The sequence below is a fragment of the Neofelis nebulosa genome, chromosome X, assembly GCF_028018385.1.
Source record: "Neofelis nebulosa isolate mNeoNeb1 chromosome X, mNeoNeb1.pri, whole genome shotgun sequence".
NCBI classification, from domain to species: Eukaryota; Metazoa; Chordata; class Mammalia; order Carnivora; family Felidae; genus Neofelis; species Neofelis nebulosa.
Genome location: NC_080800.1, coordinates 12,093,217 through 12,120,065, shown reverse-complemented (window position 1 = coordinate 12,120,065; position 26,849 = coordinate 12,093,217). Strand labels below are relative to the sequence as shown.

The following is a 26,849-nucleotide window of genomic DNA, read 5'->3' as shown; positions in this document are numbered from 1 at the left end:
AGGAAATTTGCCATGCCGCATCGGCTACCAGTTTTATGAGAAGTTTCCCGTGCCTTTCTTAACCGACTGAGCTACCCAGGCACCCCTAGTTTCACATGCCTTCTATACATTACTTGTAAGCTTCACAGCAATCCTGAAAAGTGGGAATTGTCAGCTCCCCCATTTTACAGATGAGGAAACAGAGGCTCAGGGAAGCGGTGACCCATCAAGGTCACACAGCCCACGTAGGGCAGGATTGGGCAGGCCCATCTGATCCCGGGCCCACATGTGTCCAGTCTTCCACGCCACCATGACACCCCCTGTGACACAGGTCTCCAGCTGTGGACACCTCACGGTCTTTCTGTTCCTGTGGGGCCCAATGCTTTCGTGGTTCAGGGATCCGAATCTCCCAGCTGTAAGTGCGAAGTAATGCTCTTCTCTCTCTGAACATCGGTGCAATGAGGAAATGGATTAGGTTGGTTAACTGCCTGCATGTTTAAGGACAATCATTTAACTTCTTGTAGCCACAAGACCACTCATGATCTAGTCATAATGTGATAATTAACAAAATCCTGCTTTCATTGCTCATGGCCTTTTAGTACAACCCACAAAATTCTTTTCCTCCTTCTCTACCTTTTTACCCACCCACCCCAGCTTTCCCCCAGTAATGAGACATTTTAAAACCATTGGGGGGCTGCCTCCTCCATGAGTGATGCCCCCATTCCTTCGGATTCTTGCTCATCAGAATGAATCCTCTGTGTTTCCTTGGGGACTAATTGTACTTCTTTTTAGTACTCACTTCTCTTACCTGCATGTTTTAGTAGTGTTTCCCCTGCTAGAGTGGTGGCTCCCTGAAGGTAGGGAAGTATGTTCCTTCTGGAGGATTTCTAACTTCCTGTTTATGAGTTTCTGATGACATTTTCCCTTGTGCAAGCTGCAATGAAAGCAAAAAAAAAAAAAAAAGAGAGAGAGAGATTTAAAATTACCCCCAAATGAAAAGTTTATTTAAAAAGACAAAAGATAGGGGCGCCTGGGTGGCTCAGTCGGTTGAGCGTCCGACTTCGGCTCAGGTCGTGATCTCATAGGGGCGCCTGGGTGGCTCAGTCGGTTAAGCTTCCGACTTCGGCTCAGGTCATGATCTCACAGTTTGTGAGTTCGAGCCCCGCGTTGGGCTCTGTGCTGACAGCTCAGAGCCTGGAGCCTGCTTCGGATTCTGTGTCTCCCTCTCTCTCTGCCCCTCCCCTGCTCACACTCTGTGTCTCTCTCAAAAATAAATATACATTAAAAAAAATTAAAAAAGACAAAAGATAAAAAATGACATCCCTATATCAGACCCCCTTATTATAAAATGTTTTATTGCTTCTTGAAGTCCAGAACCTGTGGCCCAAAAACCTCAAGCACAATGAACACGTTAGCCAAAAATTTGAGAAGTTAAATCCTTGCAATGAATTGAATCAGAATAAGAGTAATGCACCCAACAAAAGATGTCAGCTGCTTAATTAAATTCAACGTAATGAAATCTTAACAAAATAGTAAACCAAGAGGTACATCTCTTAAGCCTAACTTGGCAAGAGTTCTGTGAGCGCCAAACCTTCATTGTTAGCTGTCTGTCTTGACAGCTTTCGACTAGAGACCGTGTGAGCACAAAAACTTCCCTCTACACCACAACACAGCTGGTCCCTTGACGTCTAGATGGCAGCCTGCCCAGGGACACACGGTCCTGAAGCAGAGACCCCATGCACGTGCTAGAAGACATGCGTGGTTCTCAGTGGCTCTGTTAGAGAGCCCCCTCCCTGTTCTGGTGAGGTCTGGTAGGACAAAGTGTGCACACATCGTTAGGATCAGCAGAGGGCACTCTTAAGCAGCAATACTTCCAACTACCCACTTTCGCCCCGGCTGCAGACACTAGGCTTTTGCATGTGGGAAATTTGGGTGATCATAGAAGTCGGCAAACCATTCCCTGGAGGCCCCTTCAATATGACACAGGAAGTAAAACGAACGACGTGAACACCTTGACCACAGTTTTTTCTTCTTAATTTTTTAAATGCTTATTTATTTTTGAGAGTGAGAGAGAGACAGAGTGTGAGTGGGGGAGGGGCAGAGAGAGAGAGGGAGACACAGAATCCGAAGCAGGCTCCAGGCTCTGAGCTGTCTGCACAGAGCCCAATGCGGGCTCGAACCCACGAACCATGAGATGGTAACCTGAGCGGAAGTGGGACACTTAACCAACTGAGCCACCCAGGCACCCTGCTTGACCACAGTTTTAAGAGATGTAGGTGGTGTTAGCCTGATGATTACACGAGGAGCCAGCGGTAGTTTGACTGAAGAGACTCCACGAAAGGTTGAATCCTGAGTGGGGTTTGAAGAGAAAGGGCATTCCTGGCCCTGGGGTCCTAGAAGCAGCTGGAAGGTTCTGAGGAAGTCTGCAATTCAGCTCACCTGAGTAGTTAGATTCAGGAAATGATTGTTAAAGAACCTGGATGTGCGCGTCAGAAATTTTACTCCTAGGGAAAGGAAAATGAGTGGATTTTGGAGACTTTTGAGAATGGGAGCAACAGAAAAATATAAAAGGAAAATTGCCTTTAAATCAGTTCTTTTCGCTGTAGTTAGCCATTGTTGGGTGGAACTCTCCCACGTCCACACCAAGGAAGGACCCTGGGAGCATGTCCTGTCAGGAACCTGTGGCTGCCTGTCCCCTGCCCCGCCCCCCACCTCTTCTCCACCTCACCCAGGAACCACGAGGCCCGTTGTCATCTTTGCGTACAGCAGCAAAGACCCTCTTCTTTGCCAGAGGTGGCCAGTTCGCCTGAAGTCCTCACAGCTGGCAGTCCTGGCCGTTTTTGCAACTCCCGTCAGACCTCACAACACGTCTGTTGCCGCCAAGATGGCAGGGAGGTTACCCTTTCTTAGGGAAGGCAATGAACAACTAAGTAATTCTATATTGTAGGGTCCCTCTGGGAAGAAGCTAGGGAGAAGGAACAAATCAGCAGAGGATAAAGAATAGACCGACCAATGTGATGGGCTGGTGGCGGGTGTCCCCTCTTAGGCAGTGATGTTTGAACAGAGGCCTGAACAAATGGAGGAAACGAGCCACGAGACTATCGGGAGAAATACATTCCAGGAAGCAAGAGGGAAGACCCCCGAGTGGGATCTCTGCCCGTGGAAGTGTGGCAGGAGTGCCAGTTCTAGAACTTAACCGAACACTTGATATGTGCCAGGCACTTTTGCACTCATTACCTCGTTGAGAACTCACCACGCTTGGTGAGCTCATCTCCTCTGTCCACATTGTACTTGAGGAAACTGGGCCTCCTGAAGTTAAAGGACTTGCCCCACATTTCACACCTAGTAAGTGACAAACCCGAGACTCCCTCGGGGGAGCCTGAGTGGTTCCCAGAGGCTGGGCCACGCCTTCAGGGCCAGAGCGCCCCCTTCCCCCCCCCCCCCCCCCCCCCGCCTCCATCATTGGCCCCCAGGCAGGGTTGTGGCAGGAAATGGCAAGGCAGGCCCCAGGAGAGCCTTTAAAATATTTGGCCAAATACCCAAAAACCATGTTGGTTATCTTTTCCTTTTTTGTTCAAGCTGCCTTCTGGCACCAAGGTGTTTGTGTGGGGTCGGGATTGGATGAGCGTATTTAGTGCGGTGATATTTGAGATTTCTCAGTGATTTACGCAACTAATTAAAACATTTTTGTAAAATAACTTGGGTCTTTAACTGCATGGATTCAAACATTACCGTTTCTATCCTTGAAGAATCCTTGAAGACCCACTAGCCGCTTCTGTTATGCAATACGTTCCTTGCTGGCCTCTGGCAACAGCCATGACCTCAATTCATGTTTGTGTTTTGTTTTTCTCTTTTTCCTACTCAGCTACCAATAGAAAAACAGCCACCATTTGGGGCACATGGAAATTAAAAGAAAACATAGTTTTACCTATAATGTCAACTTTTTGCTTTAAAGAAAAAGTCTCCCATCTAGAAACATTGGATGAGGTCAGCACACTCCTCCTCCTTAAATACCAGAAAGAAACAACAAACTTTATGGTATCTTGTGCTGTGATTCTGCAGGATTAATTTATAGCTCTTGGAGGTACACCTCGCTTCAATTTCACATCGCAAGTGCCACTTTTCTTTCGTTCCTGCTTTGGCTTTGTGTTTCTCTCCTTCCAAATATACAAACACATGAAGAGGTAAGAACCGACGAGGAAGCAGAGGTGTTCGGTGAAGACCCATGGAAAGTGGAGGACGAAGAAGGAGGAAAGGACGAAGGAGGAAAGGAAGGAGCCGGATCAGGCAGCATGGACCCTCTTGCAGAAAACACCTGTCTCTGATTACAGATTTCTTAATTAGACACACGCAACTCTTGAGTTTAAACATAACGCGCCCAATTCCGTCAGCCACCCACGGCCGTTCCCCAGGTGTTTGCGATTATGTGACGTCCTAAAAAATCATCTGGATTGTGTCGACTCTCAGAGCACTGCTTGCGTTTAGAAAAATCCCGCGCAGGAATTCATTTAAACTTGAGATCTCAGTGTGGCATTTACAGCACTTAGGACAAAGAAATAAATCAAAGATAATCATAAATAAAGGGTCCTTGGTTTCCGATTTTTCTTTCCTTCCAATGGCAAAAAGTATGATTTTTTGCTTTAAGAAGTAAAAGGTAGGCATTATGGGCTCAGTAAAGCCTCATTAACCAGACTTCTCTAATTCAGATTTTATAGTACTTAGAATGGGAGAAATGATGTTTACTTTTGTATTACCAGAGAATGGGGTAAAGTGGGTGGTGGGGATAACCACCTTCTCAGTCTTTGAGAAACAATGTTGGCATCGCTTTCTAAAATAAAACTTGCAACACACACACACACACACACACCCCTCTCTTGGGGTCCACATAAATTTTCATCTTTAAATGAGTCATGCTCACTACAATTTACTTTTTAAAGTTGCGTGACGTATTTTTAGATGATTAACAACTTGAAAGTCCCTAGGCTTGTATAATTGAAAAATCTTTGGGGATGGAAACAATACGATTTGAAAGAGACTCCTTTGAGAACCCAGAGCTTGAGGCCAAACAGAATGAGAATTGCCTTTGTTATGCAGTTATTTTAATTAAAAATGTATGCATAACAGGAAAAGGAAAGCAATTCTAGACACTGTTTCTTCTAGTTTGGTTGTTTGAGATTTGGAAGCTTTTTATTTCTCTTCATCGATGCTTTTTTTAAGTTTATTTTTCAGAGAGACAGAGCGAGCGCGAGCACAGGCAGGGGAGGGGCAGAGAGAGGGACAGGATAGAGGATCTGAAGCAGGCTCCGTGGTGACAGCAGAGAGCCCCATGTGGGGCTCTCAAACTCATGACCTGAGATCGTGGCCTGAGCTGAAGTCTGACGCTTAACTGAGTGAGCCACCCAGGCACCCCTCCCTTTGTTAATGTTTAAGCTTTGTATGAGGTCCTAAGTCCTTCATTCCTGTTTTGGCCTCTATAGGAGTCCCAGGTCTTTTCTGCGGGGTAACATATGAAAGTCAGAACTAGCTACATTGTTCTCTTCCATAGGATGGCGCTATTCTTCTGATTCTCTGTTTTCCCTTCTGTCTCACTGCCTTCTTGGCCAGCCCCGGTTCGCCCAAAGAGGGAACAAATAGTCACCAGCTTCTCTGCAGAATAAAGCATATCACTTCTTTTTGTTCACTGATCAGTGGTAATATCTTTATATTTTCGTAAAATAAAAAAGTGTTTTCCATTATAAAAAAGTAAACGACTCATTGTGGAAAACCCAAACTGTCAGGAAAGTGGGAAGGGGATAATAAAATGTGTTTGCAATTCCACCATCTGGAGATGACCTCTGTCCATGTTTTGGTGTGTTCATCCGGGCATCTCCAGGTGCGTCCTAACATGATGGGGTACGATTTTATTTAAATGAACCCATTTAAACTCATCATTGCATGTGACCCTTTAAGTAAAATACCTGTTCAGTAACCTACTTGTTTTGATTAAATAGTATCTCATTTTTCTGTGTCGGTGAATAGACATCTCCATCACTTTTTAACAGTTGCAGAATGTTTTCCTGTCTTTTTGCTATTATAATAAACGTTCCAAAGATAGGTTTGTGCTGACATTTTGTATTCTTGTTGTCTCCTTAGATTTAAATCTCAGAAGCCTATTTTTAACATTTAAATCTTTGTCCATTTGGAACATGTTTCCATATGTGGGGGCGGGGCTTACTCTCTTTTCTCATATGGTCAGTCCTTTGTTCCAATACTGTTTATTGAAAAATGCGCCCCTGCTCCCCTGATTTGGAATTGCTGTCATCATATAAATTCTCCATGCAAATGGGCCTCTTCTCGTCCCGTGCCAATGTTGCACTGTTGCCATTTAGTATAGCAAGTTGCCCTGTGGGGGTTTGAGAGTAGGAATCTAGTCAGGGTTCTCCAGAGAAACCACTAGGATGTATAGAGATATACAAGAGGGGGTTTATTATAGGAGCTGGCTCACGCGGTTATGCAGGTGGAGAAGTCTCATAATCTGCCCTCTGCAAACTGGAGAGCTAGGAAAGCTGGTAGTATAATTTAGTCTGAGGCCCAAGTCTGAGAACTGGGGGCAGGGCCCGGGGCGGGGAACAGGGGAATGGCAGATGGGACAGGGGTTGCTGCTGGCGTGAAGTCTCAGAGTCCCAAGGCCAAGAAGCAGGAGCTCTGATGTCTGAGGACAGAAGACGGATGTTCCAGCTGAAGAAGAGAGAAGAAGAATTCACCCTTCTTTTGTTCTCTTTGGGCCCCCAGCAAATTGGATGACGCCCACCCACACTGGGGACGGCAATGTTCCTCACTCGGGCTACCAATTCCCATGCTAATCTCTTCCAGAAACACCTTCACAGATGCACCCAGAAGTGATATTTTACTATGTATCTGGGCGTCTCTTAGCCCAGTCACGTTGACCATCACAACCTAGAACCTCCAATTTCTGTAGCCATCTGCCTGTCACCTGCTGAGGCCATTCTGTATGCAGTGTACCTCATTGTCATCGCTCGGCAGGATGACATGTGGAGAGTCCTCATGTCAACCAGCCCTGATTTCTATTGTCGTTGAGTGCCCAATAAGTCTTTAGTTTCAGGAAGTGGCGTCCAACGAAGCTGGTTCCAGAAGAAGGGGGTTTATTGTAAGGCTACACTATAAGATTTCAACAGCTTCACAGTATCAGGTCTTTAATTGCCCTTAGTTTGGGGTATGAGGAGGCTAATAAACGATGGCCTGTTTTCCCAGCATGAATTCTGAGCCATTTGAGAAGATGAAAGAGAAAGGTGGCAGACGCACGAAAACCACTTTGTTTCCGAGATAGCTGATATTGGAGAGTGTGGCTTCTCTCTACATGCAGCTGGGCTTCCAAATACTGTATGCAAAACTTAGGCAGACTTTATTCAGATCTCACTGGCTGTGCTGGACCCCTGAAGGCCACTGCCATGGGGGCTGGCCCCTCCCAGAGGCACTTGCTTTCTGTGGGCAGGCTGATTACCAAAAACGAAGGGGAGAGGCAGGGATTTGGCCTTGAAGTGTGGCTAGTACAACTGAGGAGCTGAATTTTTTTTTTTAATTTTTGTTTCATCTGTATTTATTTTTGAGAGAAACAGTGTGTGAGCAGGGAAGGAGCAGAGCGAGAGGGAGACACAGAATCGGAAGCAGGCTGTAGGCCCCGAGCTGTCAGCACAGAGCCCGACACGGGGCTCGAACTCACGAACTGTGAGATCGTGACCTGAGCCGAGGTCTGACACTCAACCGACTGAGCCACCCAGGCGGCCCATGAATTTTTAATTTTCGTTCACTTTAATTGATTTAAATTTCAACGGCCACACGTGGCTAGTGGCTAATGGCTACTCTGTTGAACAATACAGAATTTCTTTCCGTTCTTAGCATGGACATGCCCCTAGAAAAGTTGACTTTAACGTATATGAATTTGGGGCACCTGGGTGGCTCGGTCAGTTAAGCGTCCAACTCTTGATTTCGGCTCAGGCCGTGATCTCACAAACCGTGAGATCGAGCCTGGTGTCGGGCTCTGCACCGACAGTGTGGAGCCTGCTCGGGATTCTCTCTCCCTTTCTCCCTCCCTCCCCCCTCTCTCAAAGGCGTCGTATGGGCTAGCACGGCCCTTTCACTGAGATTCGTTCCCTCAGCTTGCCCTACTGTCTTCGTTGCTCCTCACACTTTCCTCACCACATTTTCTGTGGAAAAAGTGAACAGTTCTTCACAGCTGGCCAAACACCTACTTTTTCTTCTGCTTGTTTTCTCAAAGGTATCTTACCTCCTGGAAGGGGGCAGCATGGCCCATGAAGACTTCTGTGGACATGTTGGTCAGATGAACCCAGGAGACCTGCAGGTATGGCCAAGGACATGGAACTGCTGGTGGTTTAATCATCTGTGGGTGTACATGCTTCGTCTCACCCACTTCTAGTACATTCATGCTTTCTTCCCCGTCTCTTGTGTATTTTTGACCTCTTCCTTTCTGTGGATCCTTCCACTTAGCCTAGAAACCTGCACGGGTGTCTTGTATTCTTCTCTCAAGCTTTCCTTGACCCCCCTCAATCACTTTTTAGCTCCTAACTAGTCCTTCTCTTAAGTTTCTCCAAAGCATAATCAAGAATGATTATCTTAACCTCCTCATCCATTTTATCCTTCACTCACTGAAATCAGTGCTGGCCTCACAACCTGCACCCAGACCCCTGCCGAAGCTGTTCAGACAGTGGTCATGCATGACGTCCGCATTGCCAAAGTCAGCATACCAGTTTCAGTTGTCATCTTTTTAGACCTTTCTGCTGCATTTGCAACATTGCACTGTTTATCTGCCAACTTGTTCGCAGGGGTCGGTGGTGTCACTTAAGACGATGGCCCAAACCTTGCCGCCATCCTGGGCTTGTTTGAGACACGTTTCAATCTCCAGGGAATGCTTGGGTGTTCTTTGCTGGGTTTGTAAGTCTGAACTCTGTGTCAGGAACTTTCTGGGGTTATTTACATATCTCGTGGAGTGATAACTGCAGATATTTGCATCGTGGTGTTTCATGAACATGAAATTGAAAGCAGTTTCATACACATAATCTAAGGTAAGTATTCTTTTTACCTCCTTTTTAAAATGAGAGAGTGGGGATTTACTGGTGTTAAAAAAAAAGATGCCCATGGCATCAGAGCTAGTAAATGGTGAGGTTGAAAAGAGGAATCTGGGGGTGCCTCGGTGGCTCAGTCAGTTAAGTGTCTGACTCTTGATTTCAGCTCAGGTCATGATCTCATGGTTCGTGAGATCGAGCCCACACCAGGCTCTGTGCTGACAGCGTGGAGCCTGTTCGGAACTCTCTCTCTGCCCCTCCTCTGCATGTGCCTGTGCTCGCTCTCTTGCGCTCTCTCAAAATAAATAAAAAAGAAAGAGGGAAATCTGTTCTCCCCCCCTCCAAATCCGATAGGTGGGCCATATTAAGAAAGTTGCTGCCAAACTAGGTTGTGCCTAAAAAAGGATGAAGAAGGTGCGAAAAGTAGATCGAAAATATGGAGAGCTGAGCTATAAACGAAACAGGAAAGCAAACGGGAAGACACATCCCTGAGGACCAGCACCGGCTGCCGTCAGATGGAAGCCGTGCGGCACGGAAGGGCACGGAGATCTCCCTCACTGCCTTAGAGCGGGGGGCAGCAGCTGCTTTCTCTGATGACCAGGTGGCCATGTTTTAGGCTTTGTGGTCATAGTGCCCGACGTGCGGCAGCTCAACTCTGCCTTCACGGCACAAAAGCAGACAGGCAGCACGTCCGTGAGCAGGCACGTCTGTGCGCCAGGAAAACTGAACGTACAGAACCAAGTGGCCCGCTGGGTTTGGCCCCTGCGCTGTAGTCTGCAGACCCCTGGGCTAGGTTTAATCGGTCTTCTCAAATGGAAGATGGAAATCAATCTAGATGTGTCCCGGCCTGCTTGCAGGTTGGGGCTGATCCTGCTCCTTCTTGCCTCAGAGCCTTTCTGCCTGCCGTTCCCCTTGTGTGGAATACCTCCCTCTCCCCCTAACCCTGGTCACTTCTCACTCCCTGTCCGGGTCTCGGCCTGAAGCTTGCACCCTCCGGCGAGCTGCCTGGAACAGGCAGGCCATTCCACGTGCTCTCACACACACCTGCCGTGCCCCCCAGCGCCCCAAGTGCAAGCATATGCCGGCGATTATTTGATTGTGTATGGAGTTCTGTCCCCCACCGTGGGCGTCTGGAAGACGCTGTCGGCGGCCTGCGTCCTCGCAGTCTGGCCCGCCTGAGGCCAGGTGGCAACAGTCCCCATGAGTGTGCGTGGCCGCCCGTCTCCCGTGCCGCTGCTCTGCCTGAGGGCTTTCTCGGCAGCCGGGCGTGCTGGGCATTAAACACCCCCCCGAGGAACTGTTGTCCAAGAGGGTCGGGAGTTGGGGGGTAGACGGCTCGCCTCCCCTACCCCTGTGTGCACCCGTCTGCCCCGCTCGCGGTGGGGGCGAGCCCCAGGTGCCCACAGATGTCCCCTGCTCATTCACACCCTTCTCTCCTGCCTAGCTCGCTGTTTCCCACGTCACCTGTGCTTCCTGCAGCAACCCCCCCCCCCCCCCCCAATAAATACTTGGCCTTAAGGCCTTTTGTCAGGATTTCTGTGGCCGGACGCAAGCTAAAACAGGCAGGAAACCTGTCGGCCACGTTCCATCCCTTCATCCCCAGATGCCCAGGTTGGCGTCTCGGGTTGGCCCCTGACGTGCTCTCAGTAAAGAAACGGACAAACGAAACGGACAAACGCTCGAAGACTCTGCACGACAGCGGAGGCGACGGGCGTCTCTCCACGCCGCGAGGGCTCCCTGACCGGAACCGAGCGGGCAGCCGCGAGCCACCTGCCGCGGCGCAGCGCATGCCGGGAGCCTCCGCGCGTCGCGGCAGGCCCCCTCGCCCCCCCCCACGCAGCCGTCGGCCCCCACGCACGCGGCGGCGGGCCCACGCGAGTGGCCTCCCGCTGCCGCGAGCACTGGCGTGACGGCTGCCAGCTGCAGCCCGTGCCAGGCACTGCCCTCAGCCGCAGGAAGCGCCTCTCCCCGGGCGCTTCTCCCCCGGAGGGAGGGTGGCCCCCTCACGGTCTGCCGGCGTGGGGACAGCAAAGCCCGCTTGCCTCTTCTGGGTTTGGGACGATTGTGCAGGCTCCCCCAGTGCCGGCGCTCCGTGTCGGACCGGCCGGGGCCTCCGCCGTAACCGCAGCGCCGCTTGGCCTCTCCCGCAGCCCGATGGGGTCTTGTTTTTCACTTAAGGTGTGTCTACCCAGAGTGCACCCCGGTGGGCCCTCTGCCTGCAGCTCCTCCCCATCCCAGAGCTCAGTCGAAGACTCGGGGATCCCAAAGAGAAGATTCTTCCATTTGTGTGAATTTCAGAGCTGACGCTTTGAATTTAAGTGAGGAAGGTTGGGAAGCTTTTGGAATCCCGGAAAAGGCTTCAGCAATGGTCGCTGTCGCCTGGTTACTCCTCACGACGCCCAGGGACTCCGAAAGCAGCACCTGTAAGGTGCCTTGCGACGTCCCCATGACCTAACTGCCCCCCCCCCCCCCCCGCAGGCTCCTTAGAGGCCGGGTGACATTTCCTTCTTGTGGGTCTCCCCTTTGCAGTGGATGACCACGGGCCGGGGCATTCTGCACGCGGAGATGCCTTGCTCGGAGGAGCCAGCCCACGGCCTACAGCTGTGGGTTAATTTGAGAAGCTCGGAGAAGATGGTGGAACCTCAGTACCAGGAACTGAAAAGTAAAGAAATCCCTAAACCCAGTAAGGATGGCGTGACAGTTGCTGTCATTTCTGGAGAAGCCCTGGGAATAAAGGTGAGCCGCGCTGTCACGTGTCTGTGGAAGCTCAGGTGTGCGGTGACGGGAGGCCGGCCCCATCCGGGTCACCGCATCCCCCTGGGTTGATCACGGTTCACATCCCACAGGCTGGGCTTGCTTCACAGGTGTCAGAATAAGTGCAACCCAAGGGAACCCACACGTTTTTTGCCACGTGCAAACCCACAGAGTGAGGGAAATTACAAGAAAGTAAGCTCATGGAAAAAATCTGGTCAGAAAGCAACTTTGGGGGTGCCCGGTTGAGCATCCGACTTCAGTTCAGGTCATGATCTCGAGGTTGGTGAGTTTGAGCCCCGCATCAGGCTTGCGGCTGTCAGTACAGAGCCCGCTTCAGATCCTCTGTCCCCCACCCCCCCCCAGCCCCACCCCTTCTTGTGCTCTCTCAAAAAATTACATTTTTTTCTTTATAAAAAGCTTTCAAGGTCTATCTTAACACATGTGCGAGTTCTCGCCTTTCACCTCTAGTAGGGTTTTATAGCTCTTCGGTACTGCAAGTCTGTGACCTTTGAGAGACAAACTCCACTCTCCACAGATTTATTTAAAGCACTTATGCCCAGCTTCGTGAGGGAAACACACTACTGCATCATGGGAAGGTTTTTTTTTTTTTAATGTAACATTTATTTAACCCAAACGTGCCATGCCCTATACCTTCTTCTCAACTGAGACTGTATAATATTTAGGTTTAGGGCCCCACCCCTTCAATCAAATAAGATCAATTTAGGCTAAAGATTCTGGACACACTTGTGGTAGGAAAAGGGTGTGGCAGATACTGTGTTAATTAACTGCACGCCAGAGCCACCACTGGGGAGGCCACGTGATTCACGGTGACGGCCAGCTGGGTAGTGAGCTGGGTGGTGTGGTCTCTTAGGTGGCGTTTCCCAGAGGCAGACCCTGAGATGGGAATTCATGTGCAAGTGATTATAAACAAAGTGTCCCTAGGAGAACAGAAGAAGGAACCAGGACGGGGAAGGGAGCCAAGCAAGAGTCAGGCAAAGTCCCAAAGAGGACAGGGACTCTGGAAGGTTCAGTCTGCCTCCAAGTTGTCCTGACCCACCCTGGGCAAGGGAGCTGGGCTTTCATGTTCTCTTACTCAAAGGCATTACTTAATGGCCATTGAGTTTGGGCCCGGGAGCGGCTGGAAATGGTTCACAGGGTTCCTGGGGGATCTGAAGGTTCTGACATCTGGTTCCACAAATGCCACCATATTGGGAACCACTTTGCCATTCTCCCTGTGGGCGGTCAGCGCTTAAAACTACCTTAAATACTACCTTACCTACATTTCAGTTTTGTTTATATGCGCCCACAAGGATAATGGCTCGGCAGTGGTGACTAGCCAGCCACTCGGGGATCCGTGTTGTGGTGAACAGGTTGGTCAGGATTGTCGGTTGCGTCACTTTGATTTGTGTTTCCAGGGCAGACAGAAGTAACCGAAGAACAAAAATCAAAATTTGCTCTCCATTGAGCATATATATATATCTGACTGTTTATACCCCTAGCACGCCTGTGGCTTACTTTGTGGTTGGAAATGTGACCCTTCCTTGTGTTTCTGTGACCCATTTCTGTTTTGCCGAACGCTGGACAGTGCCCTGTTCAAATGTGCGTCAAGACTTTTCTTCCCTTCAGCTCCACAGCAGAATTCAGATGCTGTGCAGTCTTCCCGGTAGAAGGCAAACGACGTCGTCGTGTGTAGGGTCAGGCGGGGAGGCCTAAGGAGAGCTGGATTAGGGCACATGCTAAGTGGCTCCTTCTGATGCCTGTGGCAGTTTTCATTCTGCGTGTCCGGGACTCTAGAGTTCTAGGGACACGCCTTCAGGGGACGCCGAGGTGGAGGGTGGAGGTCGAGATCATTTTCCCTCTTCACTCTCGCCAAAGCACAAGGTCTTGTGTGGTCACGTATATTGGAATCGTCCTTAAGATTTCATTTAGAAAAAGAGCTGTCTGCAGCTAAAAAAGAGAAATTAGACCACAGATTTAATAGATAAGCAAAGCCGGCAATATCACGAATCCTTAGAGTTCACAACCGCTTCTCATTTATGGCAAACACGATGCAGTTTTAATGTTGGAGCCGGTTCCAATCACAGGCAGAAGGACGTTTTAAAGTACTTCCGTGCAGCAGACCGCCTGGTCTTGCAATCACCACCAAGAATGAGAGACCAGAGGTAATGTTTTAGCTTTGTAAAATCGCGTCTTCGTAGCGCTGCCGGCCTCCCTCTTTTCCGTTTTGTCGAGTAAGGCCTCGGAAGTGAACTACATTCTCCTAAGTAAGAGATCAGTCTTTATCATGAGAGCGTCTTAATAAGGGACTCTTGAAACCTTGGGCAGCATTAATTTGAATCTTGAGAGGCAGCGTGGTGCTCTGGTCACCAGCATGGCCTCTGGAGACAGCCTGAATTCGAATCAGCACCATGAATTAGCTGTGTGGCTTTGGGCAAGCTGCTTAACCTCTCTGCGTCGCTGTACTCCTCCGTAACATAGGGTTGCTGTGAAGATTCAGTGAGCTTTTGATCTATTTAATCTATGATGACAGCACCAGACACATCGTAAGCACCATGTAAGTGGTAGCTGTTACTATTTGATTACTTCATGTTAACTGGGGCAGGAGCTGGGCTGAGATTTATGTTTGCTGTCTGTGCTAAAGAGGCTTGCTGGGATTCGGGAAAGACCATCAGCCCGCTCTGAAGAAAAGATACCACCATGAGTCATTGTAAAGATGGTGGGACTATTGGCCATTTCTTTTTGGGTCTCCTAAGAAACATAGTTTTGTACATCTGCAGCCTTAATATCGGCTCACCAAGGAAAGACTGAGCCTTAAAAAGCCTACACGTACCTTAAATCAAACTGCAGATTGTTTTGCATCGGGAAGATAATTTTAAGCTCAGTTACAAGGTGAGGCTGGGAAAATACCTTTCAAGAGATTGATGTGTTTCTAGTCAACAACAGCTCCTCTCCTGTAACTACGATATCTAGAAAACGGAATTAGTGACCGTCCCAGCCCCTTTCCAACTTTATTCATATGGATTACCTGATTCAGCAGGTGTGGGTGAGGCCCGAGTCTTCATTGTGAACCAGCTCCCAGATGATGCCAATGCTGTGGTCTAGGGACCACCATTTGTAATACCTGTAATGACTGTGGGACCCAAGACGCAGGAGTTGACTCATCAGGAAGAACAGGTTGATTATGTGCCTAGAGAAGATACTAAGGTTCAGCTCTGTGGCTTTTGGCAAACGTTACTAAACCTTTCTGGACTTGGGTTGTGACACCCATGAAAAAGGTGAGGGAGTTTTGTGCAGGATGCTATAAGCTTTTGCAAGCAGCGCAACTGTCTTTTTTTTTTTTTTTTTTTTTTTAGTTTGAAAGGTAGACGTGTCCCTATTCCCAGGTTGTATGTGTCTCTGCACTTAGGGTTGGGAGGCCACTGCCAGTTTTGAGCCAAATTCTGCCAGGACATCACCATCTAAAGTGAAGGCTGAAGAAATGAGGAAAAGATAAAAATGGGATACTTTGAATAGTTTGTCACTTCTGGAAGGTCAAAATCACATGTTTATTTTCATGACCGTATGAAATTCTCCAAAGCCCATTCCATCCTTATCAGGATGAGCCATGAGCCGTGTTTATTGGAATATAATTTCTGCCACAAATGCCTCTACTTGCCTCCTGCTGTTGTAAATTCCATTGTGTGGAAAGCAGACCTTAAGGAGGCCTCAGCCTCACTGGGGTCAGAAAAATGGCAATCAGGAGCCAGACTGCCTGTGGTCAAGGCCAGCTCCACTACTGCGTAACTTTAGAAACGTCACTTAGGCTTGCTGGGCCCAAGTGTTCTCAACTGTAAAATGGCTCGAGAGGATTAAATTGGTTAATATATGTCAAGAACTTAGAACAATACCCGGTGCAGAATAAGCTCTAAGTGGTTACGGCTCTTACTTGCCAAGGCTTTGTACTGTGTTCATGTGGCCTACAGACATGACAGAAAGGATCTTCTTTTTTATTTAAAAAATATTTTTAAGTTTATTTATTTTAGAGACATTGCACAAGCAGGGGAGGGGCAGAGAGAGAGGGAGACATAGAATCAGAAGCAGGCTCTACGTTCTGAGCTGTCAGCACAGAGCCCTACCTACTCTGGGCTCGAACCCAGGAACTGTGAGATCATGATCTGAACCAGTGTCGGATGCTTAATCGACTGAACCACCCAGGTGCCCCAAGGATCTTCCTTTTGATGGACATTTTGTATATGCATGTGTTGGACGTTGAGCAAAATTTTCAAAATTCACTTTCCAAAAAGAGTTGACCGAGCATGTCCTGTAATTTGCTGAGATCTTACCACTGTGCCCCAACACCTGACACGCTGCCTGATACATACGAGACAATAAACATTTTCTGGGTGCGTAAGTGAAATCATTAGAATGTAAATGAATGCTGGAATATGAGAAATGGGTGAAGTAGTAAGAAGGTGGAAAATTAGGGATTAAGAATGATTGCAATAAACTTAATATGAGCTAACTAAAAAGTTGAGACAACAGTAAAAATAGCTAAATTGTATTTTTAAACTAAGGGATTAGGAAGTAGGGAAAGAAAAAAGTATATGTTTTTTCTTTAAATGTGAATACTAGGCTGTTTTGCAAGACCAACATTGTTCCCTGCAGGTCTCTTAAATTCGAGCAGTGACAACAATGATGAGCAGAGGTGTGGAGGCTTAGGGGTCCACAGGCACGTGTCTTCTTGCTTTAGCATCTTTCCTGTGGGTTTTCAAGGTGCGGCTTAATCTCTAGTAGGGAGACATACTTCCCAGATTTCACTGTAACCCTGTTGTGATATCTGCCCCCCTTTTTGGCTTTAGTTTTGCCCCGGCAGGCATTGGAAGATCCCGTGTCCCTTGGGCAAGTCTCTCCACAAAAGAGCAACCTGCCCACTAATCAGCCTGTGTTGGTTGTGGCTTGGCATATGATTTATAACCAAGTCTGATTCTTACCTCCAATGCAGAGAGCCGATGGGGGTTTTTAGGCTGTGTACCCAGCCACTGATGCACACACACACTTCTTCCGACACCAGAGCTAGAAAGAGCCGCCCACCACATTTGCCAGCTTTGGTTTTCATCTGGGAAACTTTAAGGGCCTAATGTCATTTGAAATACTTCATCACCAGTATACAATTTTGTTAGTATCCCTTCTACCTTAGTTTGATTAAAAAAGTGTGTGTGTGTGTGTGTGTGTGTGTGTGTGTATGTATGTGTGTGTGTGTGTGTGTAGTTTACGTGGCTTTCAGGGAAGTACTGTGATAGCACATCCAAACAGGTGTGGGTTTTGGGCAATCATAATACTGGATAGTAAACTTAGAACATTTTTTCGTTGTACCTCTATTTATCTATTTCAGGGATAATTTGAACTCTCTGATTACATCTGGCACATTTCAATGGATCCTGCTGACTTTATGGTTGACCCCCCTCCCCCAGGTCTCCACTCCCCCTGCCCCTCTTCTCTTCTGAGTTTGCTTCGGTTCACTTTGTGATGTGGGGAGAGCTGGCCTCTCCTTCCTTCCTCAGCTCAGAACGGCTTCTCAAAGTAGCATTTAAAACACTATTAAATCATGGAAACAGGTGGCACGGGCCCACTTTTTTCTTTTCTTTTTTCTTTTCTTTTCTTTTCTTTTCTTTTCTTTTCTTTTCTTTTCTTTTCTTTTTCTTTTTTTGCCTTTGAAGTATTCCACCAGGTTCATGGGTGCAGATGGAAAAAGAATGACGAATATTCTCCTGATCGCAGAGGTGGTGCGTGGCATGGTGTGTTTCTGACGAAGGGAACGCGAGAGAACAGGCTTTAGCTGCCCCAGAGAGTGAGCAGACGGAAAAGACACTTGCCCAGAAAGGATTCGTCCCTTCCGAAGCCTTCTCTGTTCACTCATTTGATCTATAAGTCAGAGCGCTCTGTGATCGGCTTGAAAACTGGATACTTAAAAACCATTCCTTTTGGGATGGGGCTGGGGGGTAAGGACGGACCTGACCCTTCTCTCCATATGTCTTTTTCTTTTCAGTTTTGAAAGCTGTATATGATCACACATTTAAAATAACCAGTCAAACCAGAAAAGGAAAACAAAACCCACATCTTAAAATCAAAACTGAACAGAAACAGATGAGGACCTTAAAATTTGTGTAAAGATACCAGCAACATAACCACACAGAGAAAGTATTTACTTTAAGGGCTTTTAACCATAGGTCTCTGATACATTTTTAGTGGAATGTACTTTCTAAAGACAAAAAAAGGGACAAAGATTTTAAACTTGACTCCATAGTTTATTGTTAGTGTTGGCATTATAATTTAAAATTTTTCGTGTATATTGAAATAAAACAAATGAGTTAACTTGATAATATTTTGAGGAGTCAAGGTTCTCACTGTAAGAAAAAAATAGGGATAGATATAAAAGAAAGAGCTAAGAAAAATACTGTAATGTTCAACATTACATTGAACACTAAGTGGACATGTAAAAAAAAATGGATGGCCATTATGTCTATGAAGCAGTTTCTGGAAACCTAATATGATTTGACCATTTTAGGAATCTGAAGCTTTTTAATCATGTAATTTTATGTTCCTTTCTGATAAAGGTCTTTATTTTCCTCTAGTTTTTGTTTTTTATTATTGTCCACGTTTAATTAGATGCTATAAGGGAGGCTAAATTAAAGTTCCACCTAAGAAAACCACAATCACCCAAATGAATCATGGCTGAATTTCCCTTTTGAGACCTTAAATAAATAGTGGATGGGTATAGGGAGAGAGGAAACGAAATACCAGCATAAGGCAGCCTTCTGGTCTCCTTTGACATAGCATGAGGGAAACACCATTTGCGGGGAAAGGATATGGTGAAGTACAGTCCTGTAGAAACGTGAACTTGAGGATTTCACCACCTCTGCCTCCTTGCTGCCGTTCGCCAAGGTCCAGCCTATGTCCCCTCTCTTCAGTGAAGCCTTCTCAGCTGCCCTAGATCTACACAACCATCTACCTTCAATCCCAGGGGATTTGGAGACTGACAGTTATTTAATCCATGTGTCCCATTTGTCTGTGAGCTCTGTTCATTTAGTCGTTAGGCACTAGCTGTGTGCCCATCGTGCAGTGCCCTGGTGATACGATGTGAATGAGGAATGTCCACCGTTCTCAAATAAGGTCAAGGTCTAACTGGGGAGGGAAACTGACACACGTTGACAGTATAATGTGGTACGTGAGAGGCTAAACCAGCAGTGTGCAAAACTTCCATGGCAGTTGGAGGAGGGACAATTGATTTTGCTTGTGTGCATAAAGCGAGGGAAAGAAAGAAAAGAGAGGGCGACAGAGGTCATGTCATAGAATGGCCGGTATTAAAGGCATGGATGGTAGGCGTGCAATAACTCTTTGGGGATCCTGATGTCAGGATGCATGGACGACCAGATCCTGGTGGGGTTGTGACGGGGCAGAAGGAAATGGTGCAGGGTACTGGGCTGGAGGGGAACCCAAGACCAAGTCTGTCTACTCCTGGATTTTGCCTATGGCTGATGTTGGCTGTATGTGTTCCGGTATCCCTCTCTCCCAGGGTTGTCAGTAGCGTGGTTTGAGGATAAGGTAGGGTGGAGCGCTGCGTGCAGTCTGCTGTCCTGTCGAATTTCACAAGGCAGTTCGTTCTGTAGGAGCGGCTGCCCCACAAGGACCATGTAGCCCGACCAGATGATCTGCATCATTCCACACACAAGAACAAAACTTGGTTCTGATTCAGTGTTGAGAATAGGCACAATTCGGTCTGTTGGTCTTGTTTAGTAACGAGGAGGACACCAAAGAAATGCATCCAGCAACTTCAAAGACAGGCACTTCATTTGTAGTGAGGAATGTTCAAATAAACAGTGGTCAGGATTTGCTCAAATCAGCTGTACGAAAGGTTGCTCTTGCCCAGGGCGGTCCACTCACCCCAGAAATAGCATTCTTGGTGTGCACAAAGGGTGCCAGATGTTATTATTCCTTCACGATGTCCTTGCGGACCTAGGAAGTACATTCCAGTGGTGGTAACAAGCCCTTTTCTGGCAATACATGAAGAATGGATAGGTGTGCTTTTAAACCAGATGTTACATCCCGTGCCATTCTTACATTGTTGGCCTTGGTAATCAGGAGTACAGATTAGCAAGGAAATTTAGAATCAGAGTATAATGAAAGCCATAAAAAAAACCAAGGCGTCGCCTTCAATAAAAGTGAGTGGACACTTTATAACTCATTGTAATCACTCGGTCAACTGTCAAGGCTTGCACTTTTAGGATGTAAGAAGTCTTTCCCCAGGAACACATGACATATGTTTCTCTAACCAGAGTGAAAGCTACAGGACTGCTTCAGGTAGCTTCGGAGGCTCTTGGACGTTGCATTGGAAGATAAGCTCTTGTGGATATAAATGAGGTAAACGGCAGTATTTTAAAGACTGCTATTGGTGTCTATAAAGCCATGCTGCTGCGAGCTGCAAACACAGCTGTTTATTTCGACCAAAGCACAGACGCTTAGGATCACGTAGCTTATAAACAGCTGGACCAAACTCAGACTAAAACGTGATGAGAAAATATGGTGTCAGATGTAATTTTGATTACTTGAAGCTTTAAGAATTCTGCTCCTGTGGCTAGGTGTAAGTCCTCTCAGGCAAGAATTTTTAAATTTCAACTCACGTGGGCTCTAAATCATTGATAGGGTTTACTCTATTAAAGGAAGAGCATGTTGTGGTCTTAAAACCACAGGGGGATCCTTTTTATCGTCCCTTGCGTGCCCTTGGGCTGTTTGGTTTTCCTTTGGCTCAGTAAAATGAGATGAGGAAGCATTCTGATCCTCCCTTTCCTGGAGGGACTTCCATACTGGCCACGGAGAATTGGAAGGATTTCCCAGAAAGGTATCTATGCCTTTATAGTTTGGTTGAGCTCAGCAAATAGGTATTGAGACCAACCGCGTGCAAGACACTGTGAAGGTATGAGGGGAAAAGATGAAAGGAATCAGGGAGCTGGAAGGGCACGGTCAAAGGAAGGGACAGGCATGTCAACTACTAACACTAGTATACTGTGTGGTGAGTCACCAGGCTTGTGAACATGGTGGCTTTAGCGGAAGGCAGAATAGAGAGGAGGCTCAACACAATCAGAAGGTTCAAGAGAAGCAGGCCCGTGTCTCAAGGAGCCAGCTGATAGGACAAAGATCTTTTTAACTTTTCAATTTCCTTTTCTTTTTTTAAAAATGTTTACATTGAGAGAGAGTGGGGAGGGGCAGAGAGAGAGGGGGAGAGAGAATCCTAAGCAGGCTCCATGCTGTCAGCACAGAGCCTGACGTGGGGCTTAATCTCATGAACTGTGAGATCAGGATCTGAACTGAAACCAAGAGCCGGACGCTCAACTGACTGAGACACCCGGGCGCCGCTCAATTTCATTTTCTTTTGTCTTTAGAACTGTCTTGAATATGCCAATAGTGTTTCACCTGGAATAACTGCTCTTCTGTCTTCTCTGCCTTTTTTCTCCCTCTGAGTGAGCAAAATTAAAATAGTACAAAATTCCAAAGGTGCAATGCTTTTGTATCATTATGGGAGTCCTCCATGTTGAGAATAGAGCTGTTCCATTTGGAACATGACATGAACTGGTTCAGATCCAGCTCGTCCAGGTTCATGGAAGAATAAAATAATGGTAATTTGCCTCTGTCTTAATGAAATTTTTTTTTTTTTATTTTTTTTTATTTTTGGGACAGAGAGAGACAGAGCATGAACGGGGGAGGAGCAGAGAGAGAGGGAGACACAGAATCGGAAACAGGCTCCAGGCTCCGAGCCATCAGCCCAGAGCCCGACGCGGGGCTCGAACCCACGGACCGCGAGATCGTGACCTGGCTGAAGTCGGACGCTCAACCGACTGCGCCACCCAGGCGCCCCTGTCTTAATGAAATTTTAAAGCCCCCTGGTTCTCTTTGCTTCCATAGAGGTGGGTCATTTTTAAAAATTTTTTTTTTCTTTAATGTTTATTATTTGAGAAAGAGAGAGCAAGCAGGGGAGGGGCAGAGAGAGAGGGAGACACAGAATCCGAAGCAGGCTCCAGGCTCCGAGCTGCCAGCACAGAGCCCGACACGGGGCTCGAGCCCAGAGACTGCGAGATCATAACCTGAGCTGAAGTCGGCCGCCTAACCGACTGAGCCACCCAGGCGCCCCTCATTTTTAACATTATGGAAGGAAAGCACGATGACCAAAATTTTTCTTTTTTTTTTTTTTTTTTTTTTTTTTTTTTTTTTTTTTTTTTAAATTTTTTTTTTCAACATTTTTTTATTTATTTTTGGGACAGAGAGAGACAGAGCATGAACGGGGAGGGGCAGAGAGAGAGGGAGACACAGAATCGGAAACAGGCTCCAGGCTCCGAGCCATCAGCCCAGAGCCTGACGCGGGGCTCGAACTCACGGACCGCGAGATCGTGACCTGGCTGAAGTCGGACGCTTAACCGACTGCGCCACCCAGGCGCCCCCAAAATTTTTCTTTATCAGTCCAACTGTAGGTAGCAATTGGAGAAGTTTAAATGCATCCTTCTGGAGGAAATCATTTTGAAGTCCAGACCACAAGACTCTTCTTTCCCACCACCTTCAGACAACCACCTATGGTCAGTTTCCCTCTCATCCCTAGTCTCTGAGAACAATGCTGGCTTCCCTTCCCTTCCCCACCTGCTCTTCTTTGATGACAAGAAGGAATCCACAAGAGAAGGAGAGCTGGGCTATGAAAAGGAGGAAGATAAAGACCCTGACATCTTTTCCACTCCATCCCAGTTCCTTTAGCATTGATTTTTGTGCCTTTCCGTCCTCTCCACTAGAGTGCTTTCTCATAAACCCGCCTGCCTCGCACCACCCCATCACCACCACCTATTAGAGGTTCTGCCAGTTGAGTCCTCCCGGCCAGATTCCTTTTTCGGTAGTGTCCATGCTGGGCTGTGGCAGCTCTGCTTGTCAGGGGTCCGTACCCACTTACGTCTTTGTGTGCCTTGGGGACTTTGAGTGTCTCTGAGGAGCTCTTGAAGCTTGGCCGGTCGATTTTCCCTGACATCAGATCCCGATTCAAAGCCATCTGTTACTGATCGGTGCAAGTTTCGAGTAAGAGTTCCTGGTGACTGTGATGAGATGTTGTCGTAGGTTTTAAGTGAGAGTCTGTCCACCAGACAAAAGCAGAAGAGGACTTCGAATTGGGTACAAGTCGCATGTAGGGAGTTGAGGTAGAGAGAAGACCAAGAGGTAATTATCATTTCTTCCCCTCCCAAGTCAGGATGAACTGACATGTAGACTTTGAGGAGTTAGCCAGATGGGGATCCAAATATCATCTTTATTACAGTAAAATCTGGATAAGGACACATGACCGGTCTCTTGAGATCCTGTGAGCTTTTTAATAGTTTCTCTACTTCATTAAGCATGTCCAGGCAGAGTTTACAGTTATAGGCATCCTTCTCAGAGGCTGGCCTCTTACCTCATGGGAGAGGGACTAGCCCAGCTGAGCAGGCTCAGTTCCTTGAATGGCCCTCACCAACTGGATCCCATCCTTCCCTCTCTCCTCCGCCCCCAGGAATGGATGAGGAAGGCTGAGAGCAGCTGGATGTTGCCTTATGGGAACATTAAAGAGGGGTCTGGAGGGGCGCCTGGGTGGCGCAGTCGGTTAAGCGTCTGACTTCGGCCAGGTCACGATCTCGCGGTCCGTGAGTTCGAGCCCCGCGTCAGGCTCTGGGCTGATGGCTCGGAGCCTGGAGCCTGTTTCCGATTCTGTGTCTCCCTCTCTCTCTGCCCCTCCCCCGTTCATGCTCTGTCTCTCTCTGTCCCAAAAATAAATTAAAAAAAAACGTTGAAAAAAAAAATTAAAAAAAAAAAAAGAGGGGTCTGGAGGCTCCCCCAATATTCCCCAGCATTTTGTTTTGTTAATCTATTGGATTGGACACTCAGCTACTTAGCAGTGACTGCCTCCCCCCCACCCCCCGCACCAACCTCAGGGAAGGAGAGAAGTTTGTCATTGTGGACCTCCTTTCACCGAAACTAACGTCAACTCTCTGGGATAAATTTTACCCGCAGAAGGGTCTGAAATGAATATAGAGAGTTATTTTCATTAAATAATTACCAAGGCACATCCTATTCTATGCTGCACATTTACTCCCTATCCTAGTTCCCTGTTGAATTATTCCCAGCCATGTCGAGAGGTGTGTGAGAAGCCCAAGTAGTAGCATCAAAATTACCTAAATATTAAAATGTCCTAGTCTTCACTCATATGAGGACTTTAAGAGACAAAACAGATGAACATAAGGGAAGGGAAACAAAAATAATATAAAAACAGGGAGGGGGACAAAACAGAAGAGACACATAAATATGGAGAACAAACTGAGGGTTGCTGGAGGGGGTGTGGGAAGGGGGATGGGCTAAATGGGTCAGGGGCACTAAGGAATCTACTCCTGAAATCACTGTTGCACTAGATGCTAACTAATTTGGGCGTAGATTTTAAAAGATAAAAAATAAAATTAAAAAAAAGAAACACTAAAAAAAAATTAAAATGTCATAGTCTTGAACACACATCTCCTTCATCATCAAATTTCTAAGAAGAAATCCAAGCTCCTGATCTAAACCCCCTTGCTTTTATAAACCAAATCAACAGAAATTATAATTTCTAAGTACATTCTAAATGAAGTCCCAAAGCATCCTTACCCAACTTTAACTCTGCTTTGCTTGGGTGCGGTACAGACTCTCTTCTTCATAAGCACCGCAGCCTGGCTTTTCCCCGGGCTGGATGTGGCTCCATCAGGACTTCCCAACTTGAATTCATTGTACACCAGTTCTCCTTCATCTCACTTTGAAAGTAGATCCGGAAGGTAGTAAGAGACACATTTATTGGAATACCAGCCCTAGTTCCATGAGATTTCATTACACAACCAAATCTCCAAGCCCTAGAGCAGTTATAGCTGCAGAAAACTGATAGATGTGGTCAGTCCAGGGCATTAACATAGCTGGGAGAACAAAGCCATGTCTCTGTAGTGCCTCTGCCCTTTGGAGTGAAACATTCCTGTCTTCTTGTGAAAAGATGCTTGTGTCGGTGGCAACTCCAGGCACTAGGTCTTAAGAAAATCCTCCACCCAACTATTGAAGGCTGATAAGAATACGAAGAGATGTTCTTCTAGCCAACACGCGGAGAAATGTAAATTCAAATAATACGCTGCCACCGAGCACCCGTCAGGTTGGCCAAAGTTAGAAAGTTGGGTATTGGCAAATGCCGGCAAGGATGGAAAGAAATAGAGGCTTCATGTGTGGCACGCGAGTATAGCTATTCGTTGTGGAGAGTGAACTGGCATTGCTTACTGAAGGGAACACTGAATATGGAGTGTGCCCCAGTAATTCTACTCCTGGATATTTACTCCAGCGAAACTTCACCAAGTAGACACAGCAATGATCATCTCAGCGTCCTGGGTGGTAGAAAGGAGTCAGAGATGATGTCGGTGTTCGCCACTTCAGGAATGGATAAGTCAGATATGGTGGTTACGTATAATGGAGTGTGATGTAGCTGCCAGAAGCAATAGACTGTATTTAATTCTATCCATATTATTAGATTTCAGGAAATAATGTGGCATAAGTCAGAACAGGAAAGCATTTATGCCACAATATCACTTATTTTTCAAGGACACCTATATATTTGAATAAACATATGAAGGGTATATTGAGAGGAATTTCATTACGGATGCCCAACCAAGAACCAGTGGGAGAATGGGATTGAAATTAGGGATAATGGGGAAAAATACAAAACAAGGCGGGGCCTCTCATGGATGTACGATGACCATGTGATGTGGACTGTGATGTATGATCAATTGAATTCCATTCCATGCACCCAATTCTTGCACCCAAGGCCAGAGAGAGGGGATGGGGTAAATATTGATTGATTTGTGTTCAGCAGTAGCTTTTAACTTGGTTAGTGTAGTTGACCTCCTATTAAGTGATTTAAGGGAATTTTGGGAAGCCCTAACATATGTCAAAAAGCCTCCATTATCAAAACCATACCGTACCATTAGAGCCAATGCTTGGACAGTATGATAGATCAAAAAACAAACAAACAAAAAAAAAAAGCATGAACTGTGGAGTTAAGCTGACCTGGGTCCAGTTTTCAGCTATGTTGTCTAATACCTCTGTTGCCTTGGGAAAACTATTTTTGAGCCCTTATTTCCTTATCCGCCAAGCGGGGATAATAACGAATAGTTTTCAAGTTATTTGTGTGATACATAATGTGTCTAGTGACATTAAGCATACTTAATACATATTCGCCCCCTTTTCCCTATCTGTCTCCCTTTCTATTCCCACATTCCTTTTTATCATCAGGCTTTATTGACAGCAAATGTCTAGAACTTCTTGGGAATGGAAATGAAAATGGTAACATCTTTCGTGGACTTGTGAGGTACTAAATTCTAGGGGCTGTCCAGTAAAAACATAATGGAAGCAACATCTAATTCAAAATATTCAGTAGTCACATTTTTAAAAAAGTAAAAAGAAACAGATGAAGTTAATTTTAATCACATATCTGAGTCCAATTATCCAAAATATTGTCATTTCAACATATAATCAATGTAAGTTCATAATCAGCTATTTTACATCATTTGGACCAAGTCTGGGAAATGTCGTGTGTCTCTTACACTCATGGCACGTCTCCGTTCGCCTCATATGGTTGGTGGTAACCGTACTGGGCAGTGAAGTTCGAATGCTTTATGCGTTTTCTTCCTCCCAATTTAACTTGAGTTCTCTGGAAGACAGAGCCTAAGGCAGGACTTCTGTACAATCCCGGGGCAGCGAGTGTGAGGGAGAAGGGAAATGAGGCAGATGCTTGGAGGCACAGGATGCCTGATGGAAAACTGTACCTCGGGACTTTGTAACGGAGAAAGAGAGACGAATTTTCCTGTCATTCCACATCTTCCTTCCATCCCTCTTCCGCCAAAGTTGGCCCCACTGAGGCTAATGCCCTTCCTTTCTGGATTGTGTCACCCAGCCACTTCGGGCAGCCTCTCTGAGGAGGGCACATACCACATCCAGTGGCTT

The 26,849-nt window shown here is 46.8% G+C and overlaps 1 protein-coding gene across 4 annotated transcripts in view; it reads left to right on the top strand.

Annotated features, from left to right (window-relative positions):
* The window catches only part of PIR (pirin), a 97,980-nt gene that overhangs the window by 15,791 nt on the left and 55,340 nt on the right, over positions 1 to 26,849 (top strand). For all 4 annotated transcript variants that reach the window (XM_058713461.1, XM_058713462.1, XM_058713460.1 and 1 more), the window contains exons 4-5: positions 8,255 to 8,338; positions 11,589 to 11,795. In XM_058713461.1, coding sequence (XP_058569444.1) covers positions 8,255 to 8,338; positions 11,589 to 11,795 — 291 coding nt within the window. The remainder of the gene's footprint in view (positions 1 to 8,254; positions 8,339 to 11,588; positions 11,796 to 26,849) is intronic.